The sequence below is a fragment of the Heterodontus francisci genome, chromosome 1, assembly GCF_036365525.1.
Source record: "Heterodontus francisci isolate sHetFra1 chromosome 1, sHetFra1.hap1, whole genome shotgun sequence".
NCBI classification, from domain to species: Eukaryota; Metazoa; Chordata; class Chondrichthyes; order Heterodontiformes; family Heterodontidae; genus Heterodontus; species Heterodontus francisci.
The window spans coordinates 224,737,997-224,762,149 of record NC_090371.1 but is presented as its reverse complement, the minus strand read 5'-3'; the positions used below and the strand labels follow the sequence as shown (position 1 = coordinate 224,762,149).

The 24,153-nt window shown below is 41.8% G+C and overlaps 1 protein-coding gene across 6 annotated transcripts in view; it reads left to right on the top strand.

Moving 5' to 3' along the window:
* The window catches only part of rapgef2b (Rap guanine nucleotide exchange factor 2b), a 660,162-nt gene that overhangs the window by 409,742 nt on the left and 226,267 nt on the right, over nucleotides 1-24,153 (top strand). For all 6 annotated transcript variants that reach the window (XM_068041792.1, XM_068041802.1, XM_068041811.1 and 3 more), the window contains one exon: nucleotides 5,704-5,835. In XM_068041792.1, coding sequence (XP_067897893.1) covers nucleotides 5,704-5,835 — 132 coding nt within the window. The remainder of the gene's footprint in view (nucleotides 1-5,703; nucleotides 5,836-24,153) is intronic.

The window sequence follows — 24,153 nt, the reverse complement described above, 5'->3', positions numbered from 1 at the left end:
CTTTCTTGTTGGAATGTGTGTATTCTAATATATCCCTTTAAATATATGGCACTGTATCTCTATTGACCTATCCCTTAACCTACTTTGCCAGTTCAGTTTTGCTAGCTCTGCTTTCATGCCCTCATAATTGCCCTTATTTAAGTTGAAAATACTAATCTTAGACCCACTCTTTTCTCCTTCAAACTGAATGTAAAATTCAATCATATTATGATCGCTGCTGCCTCGGGGCGCCTTCACTGTTAGGTCATTAATTAGTCCTATCTTATTCCCCACACCAGGTCTCGTGTAGTCTGCTCTCTGGCTCCAGAACGTGCTGTTCTAAGAAATAATCCCGAAAACATTCTATGAACTCCTTTGCCCATCTGACTTTTCCAATCTATGTGTAGATTAAAATCCCCTCTCTATTGTGCTAATACCATCATTTATTAACAGAGCCACCCCTCCACCTTTTCCCAGTTTCCTGTCCTTACTAAATGTCATGTACCCTTCAATATTCAGGTCCCAATCTGTCATCCTGCTGCCATGTCTCTAATGGCTGTCAGGTTGTAAGTATTTATTTCTATTTGTGCTACCAGTTCATCTGTTTTGTTTCGAATACTTTTATCCTTTTATTATTTTGTAACCTCTAGCCTTGTCTGCTGATTTACTGTTAGGCTTGTAATCACTGTTCCTGTCACGGTCCGTTTATCTTTTCCCATATTAATACGTTTCTCTCTTGCCTTGTGTCTACTCTTTGATTTATCACATCTTCTCAAATTTGATTCTTTACCCCCACTATTAAATTTAAAACCCTCTCTACTTCCCTAGTTATGCGACTGACTAGAACACCAGCCCCAGCACGCTTCAGGTGAACACCATCCCAACGGTACAGCCCCCACTTTTCCCTCTACTGGTCCCAGTGCCCACGAACCAGAACCCACGTCTACCACACCAGTCTTTGAGCCACGCATTCATTTCTCTAATCCTACTTGCTCTACTCCAATTTGCACATGGCTCAGGTAATAATCCAGAAATTATTAACTTTGAGGTTCTGCTTCTTAATTTGGTACTTAGCTCCTCATATTGACGACGTAGAACTCTTTACTTGCCCTGCCTATATTGTTGGTACCTACATGGACTATGACGACTGGATCCTCCCCCTCCCACTGCAAGTTCCTCTCCAGCCCTGATCAGATATCCCGAACCCTAGTACCGGGCAGGCAAACACAACCTTCTGGACTCTCGCTCTTTGCTGCAGAGAACAATGTCAATCCCCCTCACTATACTACCACTGCATTCCTTTTTGCTGCTTTCACTTGAACGGCTTCCTGTACCATGGTGCCATGGTCAGTCTGCTCATCCACACTACAGCCTTTGCTCGTCCATACAAGCTGCAAGAACCTCAAACCAGTTGCTCAATTGCAAGGGCTGAAGCTTCTCCACTCCCACCTTCTCGATCCCCTTACCTGCCTTACTTGCAGTCACACCCTCCTGTCCCCGACCACTGACCAAAACAGATGACCCTATCCTAAGGGGTGTGACTGCCTCCTTGAACCAAGTATCCAGGTAACTTTCCCCCTCCCTGATGCATTGTAGTGTTTGTAGCTCGGCCTCTAGCTTAATGACTCTGAGCCGAAGCTCCTCAAGCCACAGACACTTACTACAGACGTGATTGCCATGGCATCCAGGAGCTCCCACATACTCCAGTCATGACTCATCACCTGTCCTGCCATATTTATTGTGTTAATTTAATTACATTTATTTTCTTGCAATTAATTTATAGTTCCCCTCCTTACTGAACTCCCTCACTTACCAAACTCCCTTCATCCCACTCTGCCGTCCAGCAGCACTCAGTGCATACAAGTATCACTGAGAGTTCCCTGAATTTATTCCCTGAAAAAATGATGTAGCAGCTTTGCTGGAGCTCAGAAACAAGTTTGAGCTAGCTACAGCTCCTCTCAGAGCTTGTTCCCCCGTTTAAAACTATTAAGAAACCTAACTTCCCTTTAACTTGAACAGTAATTTCAGTTAATTGCTAAATGTAAACAAAACAAAAACTAGCCATTAGAGAGATTAACCCTTAAAATTCACTCGCGCACTAAACTCCCTTCTTCACACTCTGCGCCCTCCAGCAGCACTCAGTGCAGAAGCTCTACGAAGAATACATGGAAAGGTTTAGAATGCATGTATGTAAATGCACAAGGTTGGTGAGCTACAAGAACAAATAGCCGAGTGGGAATATGTAGTAGCAATAATGGAAACCTGACTTAAAAATGGTGAGGATTGGGTGCTTAATATTCAGGGATTCAAAGTGTTCAGAAACGATAGGGAAGGGAAAAAGGGAGGTAGGGAAGACATTGTCGTGTTTGAAAGAGAGGATGCCTTTAAGGGGGCAGGGACAGAATCTATTTGGTTAGAGTTGAGAAGCAGAAAGAGTATGATCAGGCGACTGGGGGGTATCCTATGGGCCTGCAAATAGTGAGAGAGAGATAGAGGAGAAAATCTGCAGGGAAATCAGAGATTTGCAAGTGGTGATATTGGGGTGTTAATTACCCAAATATTGCTTGGGATAATGTTAGAGTAAAGGGAAAGGAGGGGGAGGAATTTCTGAAATGTATTTAAGAGAACTTTCTTAACAAGTGAGTCCTCGATCCAACGAGGAAGGAGGCATTCCTGGATCTGGTACTGGAAAATGAGGTTTGCCAGGTGGACCAAAGTGTCTGTGGGTGAGCACTTGAGTAAGAGTGATCATCGTATCCTAAGGTTTAGATTAGTAATGGCGAAGAGCAAGGAACAATCTCAAGTAGAACTTCTAAGTTGGAAGAGGGAAATGGGATGAGAAGGGATCTAGCCAGGGTAAAATGGAACGAAAGACTGTCAGGAAAACCAGTAATAGAACAATGGATGATCTTTAAGGAGGAAATGTTTCAGATGCAGGCTAGGTACATTCCACAAGGGCGAAAGCTAGGGGAACAAAAGATAGGGCTCCATGGATGTCAACAGGAGACAGAGAATATGATGAAATGAGAAAATAACGTGGATGAGGAATATCTGGTAAGTTCTTCAAGCGAAATAGGCCAATTATAATAAGTTGAGAGGGGAAGTGAAGAGGAAAATAAGACTGGAAAAGAGAGAACATGAGAATCGAATGGCAGTTAACATAAAAGGGAACCCAAAAATCTTCTACCAGCATGCAAATAGTAAGTGGATATTAAGAGGCAGGAGGGGCCTATTAGAGACATTGGAGGTGCAGGGCAAGGCTAGAATACTTAATAAGGACTTTGTATCGGTATTTACTAAGGTAGGGGATACTGATTAAAATATCAGTAAAAGTGGAGATGGTAGAGGTAATGGATGCGGTGAAAATTGATAGGAAGGATGTACTGGAAAGGCTGACTGTGCTGAGAGTGAATAAGTCACCTGGTCCAGTTGATTTAGCATCCCTTTGCTAAAAGGAGTGGGAGTGGAGATAACGAAAGGGCTTGCCATAATCTTCCAATCTTCCTTAGATATGGGGGAGGTGCCAGAGGATTGGAGAGTGGCAAATGTGACCCCCTTATTCAAGAAAGGACATTCCTAGCAACTACAGGCTAGTTAGTTTAACATCAATGGTGGATCAGGTTTTTGAAACAATAATCAGGGAAAAAATTCAACAGACACTTGGACAGGTTTGAGTTAATTAAGGAGACAAGCACAGATTTGTAAAAGGCAGATCGTGCTTGACTAATCTAAATGAATTTCTGTATGGATTTTAAGAAAGCATTTGACAAAGTACTACGTAAAAGGCTGGTTAACAAAATTGAGGCTTGTGGATTAGGAGGGTCATTGTCAGCTTGGATACAAAATTGGCTTAAGGACAGGAAAAAGCGAGTCATGGTAAATGGTTGTTTTTCAGACTGAAGGATGGTAGATCGTGGTGGTCTCCAAGGTTCAGTGCTGAGACCACTGCCTTTTTTGTTACATATTAAATGACATGTACATTGGAATACCGAGTAAAATTTCAAAATTTGTTAATGATACCAAACTTAGAAGTGTGGCAAACAGTGAGGATGATACAAATCAACTGCAACAGGATATAGATAGGCTAGCAGACAAGTGGCAGATTGACTTTAATACAGAGAAGTGTGAGGTGATGCATTTTGGCTAAGGGGTAGAGAGAGGCAATATAGACTTAATGCCGCAATTCTGAAGAATGTGCAGGGACAGAGGGACCTTGGGGTCCGGTCCATGTGCACACATCCTTGAAGATGGCAGGACATATTGAGAGAGGTAGTTAGCAAAGCATATGGGATCTTCAGCTTCATAAATAGAGGTATTGAGTGCAAAAGCAGGGAAGTTATGCTGAACATTTATAAAGCTATGTGGTTAGGCCACAACTGGAGTATTGAGTCCAGTTCTGGTCAACACACTTTAGGAAGGATGTGAGGGTCCTTGAGGGGGTACAGAGGATATTTACCAGAATGGTTCCAGGGATGAGGGATTTTAGCTGTAAGTTTAGTTTGGCAAAGCTGGGGTTGTTCTCCTTAGAGCAAAGGAGATTATAAAGAGACTATTGATAAGCTGAATGCATTTGTGATGTGGACATATCGGAGGATGTTCTGCATATCTTATGCAGACAGAAAGACTGATGAGGAAGTGCTGGAAATGGCTGGAGAAAAGAGGAAATTAGGGCAGAACATCAAAGAGAGAAAGATACAATACTTCGGTCACATCATTAGACCAGGTAGACAGACACAATTATTGGAAGGAAAGATCAATGGGAAAAGTAGGAGAGGGAAGCAGAGAAGAAAATGGATGACAGATATAATGGACTGGATGCAGTTGACTCATGCAGAATGTGTAAGGACAGTAAAGGACAGACAGAAGTGGAGATCCATGACAGGCAACCTTCTGGGAAGTTGATGACAACGAACTAATGAAAAAGGTTATGACAGGTTTAGATAAGGTTGACAAAGAAAAGCTGTGTCCATTAGCTGATAATACAAGGACTAGGGGAACATAGATTTAAGTTTTTGGCAAGAGATGCAGGGAGAATGTGAAGAAGAGCATTTTTACACAGCAAGTAGGAATGACCTGGAACATACTGCCTACGAGGGTGGTGGAAGCGGATGCGATGAATGATTTGACAGGAAATTGGATGGGTACTTGAGGGAAATAAACTTGCAGTGCGACGGGAATAGAACTAGGGAATGGGCTTGATTGGATCATTCGACAGAGCGCCGTCATGGACTCGATGGGCTGAATGGCCTCATTCTGTGCCATAATGACTCTTGACAGTTTTCTCATTTGAACTTTGCTGACTGCTCTTGCCGAATTTTCAAGTAAACTGTGCTTTGATGGATTACACATGATTTTTACTATTGTATAACTGATGTGGTATTTGGTCTTTCTGTCACACTGGTTGCATTCTCGTTCTCATTTAGAACCACCAGTTTTACCTATTTCAAGTGAGGGCAAGAAACACTGATGATGTCTTAATGCTAAATTTATATCTGAAATAAAATGGCAGTTTTGTTAGGATATTTAAACTTGCATCATCATTTTAATTTTTAGCAAAACTTTTCTTTTAATTCTAAATATATATGAAATCTGAATGTGAAATTAAGCTGCATGCCATATTGCTACGACGAGCATAATAGTATTTTACGAGAAATGCAGAACTTGACTTGAATAAGTTTTAGTCTTCCACATTTATATTTCTTTATCTTTCTTCCTCTTGTACAGCTTCCTGCAGATTTCACCAAATTACATCTCACAGATAACCTCCATCCACAGGTGACTCACGTTTCGTCCAGCCATTCAGGATGTAGCATCACCAGTGACTCTGGCAGCAGCAGCTTATCTGACCTTTACCAGGTAAGAGGGTTTTTTAAAATGAAAATGCTTAGTAAGAATTATTTAGAAAGGGGCACTAAATTCTTAATATCAGTTTTTAGGTCTTAAGGAAATAGCATCTAGTGGCCATGTGTCTTTTGTGTAGAGACGAGCCACTTTTGTTTCTGGATAGGGCTAAAAGGAATGTTCAAACTGAAAACTTTACTGTTACATCTGATTTTTTTTTTACTCATAGATGTAGGTGCCATTGGCAAAGCCAGCATTTATTGCCCATCCTAATTGCCATTGAGAACATGATGGTGAGCCGTCCTCTTGAATCACTGCAGTCCATTTGGTATAGATACAGCCACAGTGCTGTTAGGGAGGAAGTTCCAGGCTTTATTGCAGCAACAGTGAAGGATTGGTGATATATTTTCCTAATCAGCGTGTTGTGTCACTTTGAGGGGAACTTGTAGGTAATGGTGTTCCCACAGCCTATTGACCTTGTTACTCTAGGTGGTAGAGGTGGCGGGTTGGGATGGTGCCTTAGATAGTTGCTGCAGTGCATCTTGTAGATGGTATGCATTGGAGCCATGGTGTATCAGTGGTGGTGGGAATGAATATTTAAGGTGGTGGATGGGGTGCCAATCTTGAAACTGCACTCATCCAAGGGAGTGTTCCTTCACACTCCTGATTTGTGCCTTGTGGCTTTGGGGAGTCAGGAGGTGAGTTACTTGCCTCAGATTTTGCAGCCTCTGACCTTCCCTTGTAATCACAGTGTTTATGTGACTGGCCCAGTTAGGTTTTTGGTCAATGATAACTCCCAGGATGTTGATGGTGGGAGATTCAGCAATGTAATGCCATTGAATGTCAAGAAGTGAAGGTTATATTCTCTCTTTTTGGAGATGGCCATTACTTGGCACTTGTGTTGCATAAATGTTACTTGCCACTTAGCAGCCAAAGTCTGAGTATTGTCCAGGTCTTGCTGCATGTGGGCAGGGGCTGCTTCATTATTGGAGGAGTTGCAAATGGTATTAAACCCTGTGCAATCATCAGTGTAAGTTCCCACATATGATTTTGTGATGGAAGGAAGGTCATTGATGAAGTAGCTGAAGATGATTGGGGCAAGGACACTGCCCTGAGGAACCCCTGCAAGGATTTCCTGGGGCTGAGATAATTGGCCTCCAACAGCCACAACCATCTCCCTTTGTGCTGGGTATGACTCCAGCCAGTGGAGTTTTGTCCCCCTTCTTCCCGTTGACTTCAATTTTGCTAGGGCTCACTGATGCAATACTTGGTCAAATGCTGCCCTGATCTCACCTCACCTCCGGAATATGGTCCGTGTTTGGATCAAGGCTGAAATGTGGTTTGGAGCCGAGTACTCCTAGCAGAACTCGAACAGAGCCACGGTGAGCAGGTTATTGGTGAGTAGATGCCTCTTGATAGCACTGTCGATGATTATTTTATCAATGATCGAGAGTAGATTAATGGGGCAGTAATTGGCTGGATGGAATTTCTCTTGCAAATGGTTGCAAATGTTTCAGCCATGATTTTTGCACTGACATCTTAGAAGATTCTAATATTTTGATAAAAAGCCTCTGCTGTAGAATCGGGATTATCATGGACAACTGGAAATTAAAATGAAAAACACAATTTTTTGAAAGCCCAAGTACACTGCTATAATAACTTGAAGGTTATGTTTATTTACACATCAGAGTTTGTGTTGATACTTGGCTTCATGTCACAATCTTATAGTTGTGCTGAAATGCATTTCCCCTTGCTTAGCTCTTAGGTAACTATATACATCAAAATATGCGTTCTCTCTTTTCCCTGCCATGTACCAATCCAACTTGATGATAGGCAACTTATATTGAAGTTTACTTTGATGGGACTCTATTACCAGCAACTAAAGTGTGCAAGTGCATCTCAGGATTATTACTTATAGAGATAAATAGTCTTATCTTAGAATGCACTGTATGGGGAAGCAGTGACACATGCCCATATCTTGCTGTGGTGATGGCGCAGAAACGCAGGAAAACTGTTAGCATTTGTTCTGTTGTATTCCAGTGTTAGAAATTAAGCATACTCAGATCGATATACTGTGTGTTAGGTACAATTCAGAACCCTTGCTGCATTGCGGTAGCAATGTGGCTTAGGCCCAATTTCAGGAGTGTTACACTTGTGTGAAGCAACAATGTTCTTTCTAGGTACCAGCAGTTAGCCAGGAGATGCTCTCCTCACAGTATAAAAGCTCTGTTCAGCTTATAGTACAATAGTATGGATTTCACTATCTACTGCCATCAAATCAGCTTGTTTTAGTAATACCATATGCGAACATCATGGGGCAGGATGTCAGAAATGCTCCATCCATCAATATTGGCGACCACGCTCTGGAAGTGGTTCAAGAGTTCACCTACCTAGGCTCAACTATCACCAGTAACCTGTCTCTAGATGCAGAAATCAACAAACGCATGGGAAAGGCTTCCACTGCTATGTCCAGACTGGCCAAGAGAGTGTGGGAAAATGGCGCACTGACACGGAACACAAAAGTCCGAGTGTATCAGGCCTGTGTCCTCAGTACCTTGCTCTACGGCAGCGAGGCCTGGACAACGTATGCCAGCCAAGAGCGACGTCTCAATTCATTCCATCTTCGCTGCCTTCGGAGAATACTTGGCATCAGGTGGCAGGACTATATCTCCAACACAGAAGTCCTTGAAGCGGCCAACACCCCCAGCTTATACACACTACTGAGTCAGCGGCGCTTGAGATGGCTTGGCCATGTGAGCCGCATGGAAGATGGCAGGATCCCCAAAGACACATTGTACAGCGAGCTCGCCACTGGTATCAGACCCACCGGCCGTCCATGTCTCCGTTATAAAGACGTCTGCAAACGCGACATGAAATCGTGTGACATTGATCACAAGTCGTGGGAGTCAGTTGCCAGCATTCGCCAGAGCTGGCGGGCAGCCATAAAGTCAGGGCTAAATTGTGGCGAGTCGAAGAGACTTAGTAGTTGGCAGGAAAAAAGACAGAGGCGCAAGGGGAGAGCCAACTGTGCAACAGCCCCAACAAACAAATTTCTCTGCAGCACCTGTGGAAGAGCCTGTCACTCCAGAATTGGCCTTTATAGCCACTCCAGGCGCTGCTTCACAAACCACTGACCACCTCCAGGCGCGTATCCATTGTCTCTCGAGATAAGGAGGCCCAAAAGAAAGAAAGAATATGCTTAGTGAATAGTTTGGTACTTCACCTTACTTATTATCCACTCCAGTGAAATATTTTATTCTGTATGCCATGTTGTGAAAACTTATAACCATCTCATTCAGCTGCAGATTCATTGCGTAAATTTGGGCAATGGAAATGGTGATTTACCTGTATACCTATATTTGAGATAGGTATCATTGGTACTATTGTTCTTTTATGTGGATGGATTTATACTTAGAATTTCTATCCCATTCCCCTTTTCACATTTGTTACCCATTCTTAAGCTTCAATAAACGATGTCTACCATTCACCATATCATCTCTAGTTTATGTTTGGTATTTGTTGTCTGAGATGAAAACTTCAACCATTCAAAAAGGTAGACAGGTGGGAGATGTGGGTGATGTTTGACACTAGTTCCCCTCTTATGAACTTGTTCTTTCAATCTCTGTTGGATAGTGATTACAATTGATTGTTGGAGGAGTTTGTTTTTAATTCATGTTTGATTTTTGTCTAATGTCTTGGTGCTGTTCATTCAACATCCAGAATTAAATATTTGATGAAAAAAATTTAAAAAGATCTATTTAATCTGAATTTTAATAGTGTAAATCTGAAAATGTCAGGTTAAGCTGGCATAAAAAATCCATCTAATTTAAAAGTGTGATCATAGAAAATTCTTAATGTGCTTGAGTATTAAAATTTTATGTATTTAGGAAGGGTCAGAAAATTTGCATTTCAAAGTTATCAACAGCAATGGATTATAATCTTATTACCATCTCAATTTTCTACAGTCCAAATAACATAGACATTGTTTATAATTTAGCATTATTGTCGTTTAATTTATTCATTATTGCAATGCGGACGTTGATGACGTTGCGACGGTGATGGTGAAGTTGCAGGTGAAGCTGCAGTCTTTGTGGTTAGTTAGTGAGTTCCAGGAATTTGTCCCAGCCACATTGAATAAATGGCGATATATTTCCAAGTCAGGATGGTGAGAGATTTTGAGGGAAACCTGGAACCGGTAGTATTCCCATATGCCTGCTGCCCTTGTCCTTCTAGGTGGTAGAGGTCATGGGTTTGGAAGGTTCTGTCAAAGAAGTCTCGGCATGTTCCTGCAGTGCATCTTGTAGATGGCACATACCGCAGCCAAGGTGTACCAATGGTGGAGCGAGTGAATGTTTAAGGTAGTAGATGGGATGCCAATCAAACATACTGTTTTGTGAGGGATTTAATGAAGGTAATGCCAGAGAATGTCAAGGGGAGGTGTTTAATTCTCTCTCGTTAGAGATTGTTATTTCCTGGCACTTGTGTGACACCATTGTTACTTGCCACTTGTCAGCCCAAGCCTAGATGATCTGGTCTTTCTTCATGCAGGCATGAATCGTTCCATTATTTGAAGGATTGCAGATGGAACTGAGCACTGCAATCATCAACACACATTCCCACTTCTGACCTTATGATGCAGGGAAGATCATTGCTGAAGCAGCTGCAAATAGTTGGGTCCTCCAATTCTGGACTCTTCAGTCAGTGGAAATAGCTTCTATATATCTAACCTTTGTTCAAATCACCCCATAACGTTCTAAATTCCAGGGAATACAAATGGAATTTGTGTAATCTGTCCTTGTAATTTCACCCTTGTATGTCCTGGTATCATTCTAGTAAATCTACGCTGCTCTCTCTCCAAGGCCACTATATCCTTCCTAAGGTGTGGTGCCCATAACTGCACCAAGTACTCAAGATGTGGTCTAAGCAGTGCTTTGTACAGCTGCAACATGACTTCTTACCCTGCCCCCCCCCCCCACTTTTATTTTAATCCTCTAAGTATAAAGACTAGAATTCCATTAGCCTTTTTGATCATTCTCTGTTCATAACATTTTAATGATCTCTGTACCTGGATCCCCAGTTCTCTTCGGACCTCTACTGTTTCTAGCTTTTCACCATTTTAGGAATTACTCTGTTCTTTTAGGTCCAAAGTGCATGACTTCACGTTTGTCTGCAGTGAAATCCATTTGTCACAGTTTCGCCCATTCACTTAATATATCAATATCTCTTTGTAATTTTATGCTTCCATGTGCACTACCTGCAATACCGCTTATCTTTGTGTCAGTGGCAAATTTGGATATGTGACTTTCTATCCCATGATCAAAATCATTAATAAATATGGTGAATAGTTGAGACCCCCAACCTGAAGGAGTCTTGGATGTTGGCTGCCAGTCATACTCACAGAATCTACCTACGTCAAGTCTTTGTTTGACTAGTCTGTGTGACAGGTCTCCCAATTTTGGCCAATTCCCCAGAAGTTAGTGAAGAGGACTTTGTCGGGTCAACTGGTCAGATAGTGCCTTCATCCATTTCCGAATCCGATGCTTCTGTTGTTGCTGGGTGGTCCAACCAGTGTTGTTGTAACTTATTGTAGCCATTTGTTAGAACTGAATGGTTTGCTTGGCCATTTTGGAGGGCAGTTAAGAGTCAACCACATTGCTATGGGTCTGATGTCACATATAGGCCGGTAAGGATGGTAGGTTTCCTTTACTGAACCAGTTGAGTTTTTACGAGAATCCAATAGCTTCATGTTCACGATTATTGATGCTAGCGTTTTATTCCAGTTCTGTTTAATTAACTGAATTCAATTTCACAAAATACCACAATGGGATTTAAACTCGCATCTCCATGTTATTATTCCAGGCCTCTAGATTACTAGTTCAGTAACGATAACTCCTGTGTGGCCGTACCTTATGCTAGTTAAACTGTCCTATTATGCAAATCAAGCATAATGGAGGTGGCTGATTTATAGAATATGATATGTATGTTATTTATAGAATGTGATATATAAGGTGTTTATGGAGAATTTTCCCTTTGTAGATTAAATAATTGCAAGATTGCTGCTCTATTTGATTAATTGCCTATCAAGGAAGCATAAACGCAGGATTATCACAGGAGAAACAAAGTTATAATGAATTTTTTACAGTGTTCTTGGGACCTGAAATGTTTTATCAGAAGTGACTTGAGGCAGAAACAATAACATCACTTAATAGGGTATTGGGTAAGCATTTGAATGGATTAGTATAAAATAGCATAAAATTTAGTTGTGGCTTGTTTGTCGCACTCTCATCTCTAAGTCAGCAGATTGTGTGTTTAAGTCTCATTTCAGCGAATTGAGCACAAAATCCAGCCTGGCATTTCAGCATGGTACTGAGGGAGTGCTGGACTGTCAGAGCTGCTGATTTCAGATGAGACTTTAAGCCCGGCCCCATGTGCCCCCTCAGGTGGACAGAAATGATCCTGTAGCACTATTTGGATAAAATGCAGTTCTCCGCAATGGCCTGGACAATATTTATCCACATCACTAAAACAGATTATCTGGTTATCATTGGTTACTGTTTGTGGAAGCTTGTGCAAGTGTGCCAGATAACTGCCATGTTTCCTACATTACAACAGTGATTATACTACGAAAGTAATTCACTGACTGTGAAATGCTTTGGGATGTCCTGAGGTCATGAAAGGCACTAAATAAATATTGTTCTTATATGGGGAAAGGGTAGATAAATGGAACCAGATAACTGGAGTCATAGATCTAGGTGAGAGATGGGCTCAATGGTCACAAAAGTCACCTCCTATCCTGTAATATCTGAATCTTTCAGTAGTAAGATAAATGATAAAGCAGATTGTATCTTGTTTTTGGAAGGTACAGACTTGATGGCTATAAAGGTCTTTCCATGCTTTCTTGTGTTCTTTTTACTGGAAGGTTTCTAGGCAAATGTGCATATTCAAAAATAAAAGCAAAATACTGCGGATGCTGGAAATCTGAAACAAAAACAAGAAATGCTGGATTCACTCAGCAGGTCTGGCAGCATCTGTGGAAAGAGAAGCAGAGTTAACGTTTCGGGTCAGTGACCGAAGAAGGGTCACTGACCCGAAACGTTAACTCTGCTTCTCTTTCCACAGATGCTGCCAGACCTGCTGAGTGAATCCAGCATTTCTTGTTTTGGTGCATATTCAAAAGTTATTTTCCTTCCAGTTATTTTCCCTTTATGACTCTTCTCGACTATTCTCGTAGTCTCTTGGCTGGTCACTCCCAAAATGCTGTTGAGGCTAGTTCAATTGAAAATTTCAAAACTGAGACTGATAGATTTTTGTTCGGCAAGGTGTTGAGGGTTGCGGATCAAGATGAGTAGTTGGAGTAAAGATACTGATGAGCCATAATGTAATTGAATGGCAGAAAAGGTTCAAGAGGTTGAATGGACTACTCCTGTTTTTCTGTTCCTTCCTTGCACCTTTCATAAACTTGAGCTCACCTTGAACTCTGTTGCCCGTAACTTAACTTGCCCCAAGTCCCTTTCACCCAGTACGCCTATGTTCATTGACCTATGTTGGCACCAAGTCTGGCAACGCCTCAATTTTAAAATTTTCATCCTTGTTTTCAAATCCCTCCATGGCCTCACCTCTCCATATCTCTCTAACCTCCTCCTCCCTACAAGCCTCAGCTCGTTGCACTCCTCTAATTATGCCTCTTGTGCTTCCCCGATTTGCATCACACCAGCCATTGCTGGCCGTGCCTTCAGCTGCCTAGGTCCAAAGCTCTGAAATTCCCTTCATAAGTCTCTCCTCCTCTCTACATCTCTTTCCTGCTTATATTTTCAATATTACAACAGTGACTAAACTCCAAAAGTACCTCATTGGCTGCAAAGCATTTTGGGACATACTATATAAATGCAAGTCTTTTTCTTAAAAACCTACCTCTTCGACCAAGGTTTTAGTCATCTGCCCTAATATCTCCTTATGCGGCTCGGAGTCAAATTTTGTTTTGGTTATGCTCCTGTGAAGTGTCTTGGGATGGTTTGCAACATTAAAGGTGCAATATAAAGGCAAGTTATATAACCTCTTCACTGGAGTCCTAATGTAGCTCAAAAATTAAGGGGTTTTGTTCTGAATTTCAAACACCTTGCTTTGTGTTTTTTTGCAACAAGGGCCTGGATTTTGCTGTCGGCAACAAAATAAAGGTGCTCGTTGCCAGCCTCGAAGAAAGCCTTACTGAGAGTTCCCACGATCTCTGTGGCGAGCTGTTAGCTCTTTTGCTATGCAATTCATTGGAGTGTTCTGTAATGGGAATTGCCCCGTGTGGAGTTGCAGTGATATCATCAAGCTGTTTAAGCTGCCAATCACATTACAGAATTCTCACAGACAGCCAACCAAGAAATGAAAAGCACTAAAAGCAAATCGCTTTTAAAAAAAACTTAGAGCGAAGTAAAGATTGAGACATACACATGGGATGAAGGAAAATCATGAAAAAACTTTTTTTTTAAGTAAAAGGATAACTTTAAAAATCTAGTAATTTATCATAATGGCGGCACTTAACAACACTGCAGAAATGCAAAATTATTTTTCAGGGCCTGACTGATTATCCAGCAATCATGATCGCTGTTAAAAAACCAATTGAAAAAGTTATAGCTTTTTATGGGGTTTCTAACGTCTATGTGAGAGTGGAAAAGGGGAAATTTTCACCAGAACAGTTGATTTCACTGATTATAATAAAAGCAAAATACTGCGGATGCTGGAAATCTGAAACAAAAACAAGAAATGCTGGATTCACTCAGCAGGTCTGGCAGCATCTGTGGAAAGAGAAGCAGAGTTAACGTTTCGGGTCAGTGACCCTTCTTCGGAACTCCCGAAGAAGGGTCACTGACCCGAAACGTTAACTCTGCTTCTCTTTCCACAGATGCTGCCAGACCTGCTGAGTGAATCCAGCATTTCTTGTTTTTGATTTCACTGATTGTTGGCTCTGGGGAGACTCTGTGATTGAATCTGCCTCCGCCACCCTCTTGGGCAGTGCATTCCAGATCATAACCACTCGCTATGTAAAAAAGGTTTTTCCTCATGTCGCCTTTGACTCTTCTGCTAATCACCTTAAATCTGTATCCCCTGGTTCTTGACCCTTCCGCCAATGGGAACAGTTTCTCTCTCAGATTTTGGGAAAAATTGGCTGTCCACCAAAGCCGCTCAGTCTCATTCGTTCCTTCCATGACAATGTGCACTGCACTGTACAGTTTAACGGCTTCACTTCTAACTGTTTTGGAGTGAAGAATGGAGTGAAATGGTTGCATCCTAGCCCCCACTCTGTTTGGCATCTTCTTCATTCTCCTGATCTTCACCTTACCTGCAGATATGGAAGGAGTCTACTTGCACACTAGGTCAGACGGCAGGCTCTATAATCTATCAAAGTTGAAAGTGAAGACAAAAACATATGGCATCCTGATCAGAGAACTCCTCTACGCTGATGATGCTGTGCTAGTCGCTCATGTAAAAACTCAGCTACAAAGACTCATTGATTGTTTCTCCCATGTCTGTAACTTGTTCTCCTTGACTATAAGCATCAGGAAGACTGTGATCATGGGACAAGGTGTTGCATCTCCGCTCCTAATCACACTAAATAACACCCCACTGGAAGTGGTTAGCAAATTCTGCTACCTTGGGTCCAGAGTGAAAGATAATCTGTCCCTTGATGCAGAACTCGGTACACGCATCGGGAAAGCAGCTTTCACATTTGGCTGTGAAACATGGGAGACTTAGAGTTACCAAGAAAGGAAACTCAAAGATTTCCATCTTCGCTTTCTGCGGCGCATTATGGGTTTGTCCTGACAGGACAAAATCACAAATGTGTCAGTCCTCTCAAAGGCAGGGCTCCCAAGTGTGTTGGCACTAATCAAACAAAGGCATCTTCGGTAGATCGGGCATGTCCGCAGGATGGAAGACAGTCGTGTACCCAAGGACCTTCAGTATGGTGAGGTAGCCAGGGCCAGGCAACCAGTGTAGTGCTCAAAGGTCCGCTTCAAGGATACTTGCAAACGTGACATGAAGGCCCTAAATGTCAACTATGGCACTTGGGAGTCACTAGCTGGTGAAGAGGTGACACATTCTGTGGACTGGTGTGCACTACCATGATGACCAGTGGCTGCAGCAGCTTGGCAACAGACATCAATGCCAAAAACAACAACTCACTGCGTCACTTGGCAGCTTCATGTGCGGCACTTGGAGAACCTGCCTCTCAAGGATTGGCCTTCACAGCCATCAGCAAAGATGCACCAAAAGAAGACACACCACCTAAATGGATTGTTTGCTGTATATCCATCATTTATCATAGATGGAAGCATGTCAACTATGTGACTGTCTAGATCCCTCATAATTTTGAACATCTCTATCAAATTCATTTCAACCTTCTCTTTTCTCTAAGGCGAGTAACCCTAGATTCTCCAATCTATTCTTGAAACTGAAGTCCCTCATCCCTGGAACCATTCTTGTAAATCTTTCCTGCATCCCATCTAAAGCCTTCACATCCTTCCAAAAATGCAGTGCCTCAGTTGAGACTGAACCAGTGTTTTATAAATGGTCATTATAACCCCCTTGCCTCTATTTATAAAGTCCAGAATCCTTCATGCCTTTTTAATTGCTTTCTCAACCTGTCCTTTCACCTTCACACCGATTTGTGCACATATACTTCCAGGTCTCTGTTCCTGCACCCCCTTTAGAATTTTACCCTTTAGTTTATATTGCTTCTCCTTGTTCTTACAAATTGTATCACTTTGCACTTTTTTGCATTAAATTTCATCTGCCATTCTGCCAGCATGTCTGTCCATTCGAAGTCTAACCCTATCCTCCTCACAGTTCATAATACTTCCGAGTTTAATGCCCTCTGCAAATGCTGAAGTTGTGCTCTGTTCATCCAAGTCTAAGTCATCAATGCACATCAAGAAGAGCAGTGGTCCTAGTACTGTCCCCTGGGGAACCCCATTATATACCTTCCTCCAGTCTGAAAAACAACTGTTCATCACTACTGTTCCCTGTCACTCAGCGGCGCAGTGGTTAGCACCGCAGCCTCACAGCTCCAGCGACCCGGGTTCAATTCTGGGTACTGCCTGTGTGGAGTTTGCAAGTTCTCCCTGTGTCTGCGTGGGTTTCTTCCGGGTGCTCCGGTTTCCTCCCACATGCCAAAGACTTGCAGGTTGATAGGTAAATTGGCTGTTATAAATTGCCCCTAGTGTAGGTAGGTGGTAGGGAAATATAGGGACAGGTGGGGATGTGGTAGGAATATGGAATTAATGTGGGATTAGTATAAAATGTGTGGTTAATGATCGGCACAGACTCGGTGGGCCGAAGGGCCTGTTTCAGTGCTGTATCTCTAAAACTAAAAAAAACTAAAACTATATCCATGTTACAACTGCCCCCTTTTATTCCAAGGGCTTCAACCTTGCTGGCAAGCCTATTATGTGGCTCTTTATCAAACGCCTTTTGGAAGTTCATGTACACCACATCAACCCTCCCTGTTACCTCATTAAAAAAACTCAGTCAAGTTAATTAAATGTAATTTGCCCGTAACAAATCCATACTGACTTTCCTTAAGTAATCTACACTTGTCCAAGTGACTGTTAATTTTGTCCTGTGTCATGGACATATAATTATTTTTCTCCTCAGATTAAAAACTGTGTGTGTGTCTTTAAGATTCTGTTAAAAACAGTGCACCTTTAAGGGAAAGAAGGTTCTGGAGACACAGTGTGCCACAACTGCATTTTTGTTACCCTAAAAAATAGCAGGAGAGAGGGAGGTCACATGGTAATGTTTCCACTTGGCTTTGTGTGGAACTGGCTGAAACCAGTTAATTCTGCAAGACTTTCCAGCGAGGCGAACTGAAGAGAAAGGAGCTGTTTATTCTCGCTCAGCAGAAAATTCTACAAGGATCTACAAGCCAAGTTAATTCGCTAAGTAAATTGGAAAAGCCGCCTTTTTCAAGAAACCATTTGTATTGCTGTGCTGTTCGAAGAACTGTTTAATGCTTGCTGCAGCCAAAGAGTTGAATGCCTATCTGCTGAAGGACCTTACTTTCATCAAATCCATGTGAAGACTTTGAGTGACCTTTGATTTTTTTTCACATTAGAAGACCTCATCCATCAGGAACGTAACCTACAAAAACGTACCTGTTTTATTTATTCTTAAGAGACAGCTCATTTTTAAAAACTCCACTTTTAAAACTGGTTCACTGTTAGATTTTTGAGTGTATGTGTGTGAATGCAGGAGTTAGGTTAAAATAAAAAGGTATTAAGCTCTTTAGACATAGGTTTATCTTAATAGTCTTTAATATTTAGTTTTTTAAATAAATAGTTAATTTGTTGTTGTCTAAAGATACCTGGTTTGGTCTGTTTTATTCCGGGGGTTACTAGAGTGTTTAATTTGGCTGTTTTCCGATTGGGGGTAAAAGCTTAATAATATGCTACGACCTGTGGAGTGACGGGACTGAATTGAGAGTGCGTTGCTCCCGCAACAGTCGTAACGCCTGGACTATCATTTCTGAATGCTTTTCTGTCACCAAGGTTAAACTGACTGGCCTGTAGTTGCTGGGTTTATCCTTGCACGCTTTTTTGAACAAGAGAGTGATATTTGCAATTCTCCAGTCCTCTGGACTACCGCTGTATCTAAGGAGGGTTAGAAGATTAAGGTCAGAACCTCGAAAATTTCTATCGTTACTTCCCTCAGCATCCTTGTTGCATCCCATCCAGTCCTGGTGACTGATCAACTTGAAGTACAGCCAGCCTTTCTAATACCTCCTCTTCATTTAAAAAAAAATTCAGCAAGAAAGATCCATCCATGGTTTACTAGATAAGTTATCAGATTGAAAGAAGAGGTTTATAATGTTCCAAAGAATAGTAGTAAGCCTAAGAATGGGGAGATTTTTAGAAACCAGCAAAGGGTGACTTACATGTTGATAAAAAGAGGAAAAACTAGAATGAAAGTAAACCATCCAGGAATATAGAAACAGATTTTAATTTTTTTAGAAGTACGTAAAAAGGAGAGTAGCTAAAATAAACATTGGCCCCTTCGAGGCAGAGACAAGAGAAATTATCATGGAAATGAGGAAATGGCAGAGGCTGAACAAATATTTTGTGTCCGTCTTCACAGTAGAAGACACAAATTGCAAATCAGAAATAGAGGGTAACCAAGGGGCTAATAGTGGAGAACTTAATATCAGCAGAGAAAATGTATTGGAAAAACTGAAGGAAGTAAGAGCTGACAAATCCCCAGGACCTGATGGCCTACATTCTAGGGTTCTAAAAGATGTAGCTGCTGAGATAGTGGATACATTGGTGATGATTTTCCAAACTTTTTGAGATTCTAAAACGGTCTCAGCAGATTGGAAGTTAGCAAATGTAACACAGCTATTTAAGAAAGAAGGGAGAGAGAAAACAGGGAACTATATTTAGCCTTACATCAGTCCTTGTGAAAATTCTGGAATCTCTTATTAAGGAAGTCTTAACAATGCACTTAGAAAAGCATAGTTCCGAAGAAGGGTCACTGACCCGAAACGTTAACTCTGCTTCTCTTTCTACAGATGCTGCCAGACCTGCTGAGTGAATCCAGCATTTCTTGTTTTTGTTTCAGATTTCCAGCATCCGCAGTATTTTGCTTTTATCATAGTATGATCATACAAGGTCAACATGGTTTTATGAACGAGAAATCGTGTTTGACAAATTTATTAGAGTTTTTTGAGACTATAACGAGTAAGATAGATAAAGGGGAGCCAGTAAACGTAATTTACTTGAATTTCTAAATGGCATTTGATAAGGTGCCATACAAAAGGGTAAGACACAAGATAAGCACTCCTGGAGTTGGAGGTAATATATCAGCATGAATGGAGGATTGGTTAGCGGACAGGAAGCAGAGCGTAGGATAAATGGAGCATTTTCAAGTTGGCAGGCTGGAACTAGTGGAGTGCCACAAGGATCAGTGTTGGGGCCTAAGCTATTTACAATCGATTTTACTGACTTAGACAGAGGGACCAAGAGTAATGTATCCAGATTTGTTGACAATACAAAACTAGATGAGAATGCAATCTGTGAGGAGGACACAAAGAGGCTGCAAAGAGATATAGAAATGTTAAGTGAGTGGGCAACAAGGTGGCAGATGGAGTATAATGTGGGAAAGAGTAAGGCTATTTATTTTGGTTGTAAGAATAGAAAAGTAAAATTTTTTTTAAAGTCATGAAACGTTTAAATGTTGATGTTCAGAGTGACTTGGGTATACTCCTATAAAGAACACAAAGTTAACCTGCAGGTACAACAAGCAATTAGGAAGGCAAATGGCATGTTGGCCTTTATTGCAAGGGGATTACAAGAATAAGGACGCCTTGCTGCAATTGTATAGGGCTTTGGTGAGACCACAACTGGAATACTTTGTGCTGTTTTGGTCTCCATATTTAAGAAAGGATATGCTTGCCTTGAAGGCAATACAGGGAAGGCTCATGAGCTTGGTTCCTGGAATGAGAGGGTTGTCCTAAGATAGAAATAGAGAAAATAGGAGCAGGAGTAGGCATTCGGTTCTTCGAGCCTGCTCCGCCATTTATTATGATCATGGCTGATCATTCAACTCAGTAACCTGGTCCCACTTTCCCCCCATATCCTTTGATCCCTTTTGCCCCAAGAGCTATATCTATCTAACTCCTTCTTGAAAACATACAATGTTTTGGCCTCAACTGCTTTCTGTGGTAGCGAATTCCACAGGCTCACCACTCTCTGGGTGAAGACATTTCTCCTCATCTCAGTCCTGACCAGACTGTGACCCCAGGTTCTGGACTCCCCCACCATCGGGAACATCCTTTCTGCATATACCCTGTCAAGTCCTGTTAGAATTTTAAAGGTTTCTGTGAGATCCCCCCTCACTCTTCTGAACTCCAGCGAATATAATCCTGACTGACTCAATCTCTCCTCATACGTGAGTCCGGCCATCCCAGGAATCAGTCTGATAAACCTTCGCTGCACTCTATAGCCAGAACATCCTTGCTCAGATAAGGAGACCAAAACTGCACACAATATTCCAGGTGTGGCCTAGCTAAGGCCCTGTATAATTGCAGCAAGACATCCCTGCTCCTGTACTCGAATCCTCTCGCTATGAAGGCCAACATACCATTTGCCTTTTTTACCGCTTGTTGCATCTGCATGCTTACCTTCAGCGACTTGTGTACGAGAACACCCAGGTTTCGTTGCATATTCCCCTCTCTCAGTTTATAGCCCTTCAGATAATCAGCCTTTCTGTTTTTGCTACCAAAGTGTATAACTTCATATATATCCACAATATACTGCATCTGCCATGCATTTGCCCACTCACTCAACTTGTCCAAATCACCCTGAAGCCTCTCTGCATCCTCCTCACAACTCGCCCTCCCACAGGGTTTTGTGTCATCTGCAAATTTGGAGATATTACATTTAGTTCCCTCATCTAAATCATTAATGTATATTGTGAATAGCTGGGGACCTAGCACCGATCCCTGTGGTACCCCACTAGTCACTGCCTGCCATTCGGAAAAAGACCCATTTATCCCAACTCTTTGTTTCCTGTCTGCCAACCAATTTTCTATCCATCGCAATACACTACCCCCAATCCCATGCACCTTAATTTTACATGCTAATCTCTTATGTGGGACTTTGTCAAAAGCCTTCTGAAAGTCCAAATAAACCACATCCACTGGCTCCTCCTCATCAACTCTACTAGTTACATCCTCGAAAATTCTAGTAGATTTGTCAAGCATGATTTCCTTTTCGTAAATCCATGCTGACTCTGCCCAATTCTACCACTGTTCTCTAAGTACTCTGCTATAAAATCTTTGATAATGGACTCGAGAATTTTCACCACTACCGAGGTCAGGCTGACTGGTATATATAATTCCCTGCTTTCATCTACCTCCCTTTTTAAATAGTGGGGTTACATTAGCTTCCTCCAATCTGATGGAACTGTTCCAGAGTCTATAGAATATTGGAAGATATTCTTCTCTCTGCGAGTGGCGCAGTGGTTAGCACTGCAGCCTCACAGCTCCAGCAACCCGTGTTCAGTTTTGGGTACTGCCCGAGTGGAGTTTGCAAGTTCTCCCTGCGTCTGCGTGAGTTTCTGCCGGGTTCTCCGGTTTCCTCCCACAGCCAAAGACTTGCAGGTTGATAGGTAAATTGGCTGTTGTAAATTGCCCCTAGTGTAGATAGGTGGTAGGAGAATGGTGGGGATGTGGTAGAGAATATGGGGTTAATGTAGGATTAGTATAAATGGGTTGTTGGTCCGCACAGACTCGGTGGGCCGAAGGGCCTGTTTCAGTGCTGTATCTCTAAAAAAAAAAATAAAATAAAAATAAATAAATGAGATGACCACCGGTGCATCCACTATTTCTAGGGCCACTTCCTTAAATACTCTGGGATGTAGATTATCAGGCCCTGGGGATCAATCCCATCAATTTCCCCAACATCATTTCTCTACTAATACTGATTTCTTTCAGTTCCTCTCTCTCACTAAGCCCTGTGTTCCCCAACATTTCTGGTATATTTGTGTCCTCCTTTGTGACGACAGAACCAAAGTATGCATTTAGTTGGTCAGCCATTTCTTTATTCCCCATAATAAATACCCATGTTTCTGACTGTAAGGGACCTACATTTGTCTTCAATCTTTTTCTCTTCACATACCTATTGAAACTTTTGCAGTCAGTTTTTATGTTCCCCGCAAGCTTGCTCTCAAACTCTATTTTCCCCTTCTTAATCAATGCCTTGGTTCTCCTTTGCTGAATTCTAAACTGCTCCCAATCCTCAGGTCTGTTGTTTTTCCTGGCAAATTTATATGCCTCTTCCTTGGATTTAATGCCATCTCTAATTTCTCTTGTAAGCCATGGTTTGGCTACCTTTCCCGTTTTACTTTTGTACCAGACAGGGATAAACAATTGTTGCAGTTCATCTGTGTGCTCTTTAAGTGTTTGCCATTGTCCATCCACCATCATACCTTGAAGTAACGTTTCCCAATCCCCACCCCCCTGCCATTTTAGTTTAAACCCTCTCCAACCACCAAATAAATTGTACTATACTCTCTGGGGTTTATAAGAATGATAGATGATCTAATTGAAACGTACAAGCTTCTGAAGGGACTTGCCAGGGTAACACTGCGAGGTTGTTTACCTGGCTGGGGAATCTAAACACGGGGACACAGCCTCAGGATAAGGGGTTGATCCTTCTAGGACTGAGATGAGGAGAGATTTCTTCACTGAGAGGGTTGTTGATCTTCGGCACTCTACCCCAGAGGTTTGTGCATGCTCTATCGTTGAGTGAATTCAAGGCTGGTAGATAGATTTTTGATCACTCTGGGAATCTAGGAATATAGGGAGTGGGTGGGAAAGTGAAGTTGAGGCAGAAGATCATCCATGATCGTGTTGAATGGCGTAGCAGGCTCAAGGGTCTGTATGGTCTATTCCTATTTCTATTTCTTATATTTTTAGCCCATCCAGTATCTCAGCTACCTCCTCTTTTACTATGACATTGGCAGCATCTTCTTACTTGGTAAAGATAGATGGAAACAACTCATTTAGTACCTCAGCCATGCCCTCTACCTCCAGGTGTATGTCTTTTTTTGGTCCTTAATCTGTTCCACCCCCTCCTCTTATTACCTTTTTGTTATTTATATGCTTATAGAAGACACTTGGATTCCCTTCATGTTAGCTGCCAGTCTTTTCCCATACTCTCTCCTTGTCTCTCTAAGGTTACCCCTCAGTCTTCACCTTTCCAGAGAGAACAGCCCCAACTTGTTGAGCCTTTCCTGATGAGCATATCCTCTCAGTTCCAATAGCAGTCTTTTAAATCTTTCTTGCATCTTCTAGAGTGCCTCTATATCCTATTTATAATATGGAGATCAGTACTGTGGTTGAACCAATAGTTCATACACGTTTAACCTAACTTTTCTGCATTTGTATTCCAACTTTCTAGAAACCTCAGTGCTTGGTTTGTTTTTTTTTAGATGGCCTTATTAACCTCGTCACTACTTTTATTGATATGTATATATTTACTCTTAGATGCCTTTGTTCCTCTATTCCATCTAGACTCTTATTATCCAAGAACTGTGTGACCTCCTTAATCTTCCTAACAAAATGTAACACGTCACACTTACCTATAATGAAATTCATTTGCCAATTACAAAATTGATGAAGTCCCAAGTATTGTGAAAATATTTAGATTTCATGGGGGATTTCTGTCCTCCCGATCTCTTTTATAAGTCCCTCTTTTGCCTCTTTCTAGTCACTTATGAGGAATCAAGCTGGGCCGGCCTACATGTGACTCCAGACCCATAGCAATGTGGTTGACTCCTAACTGCCTTTGA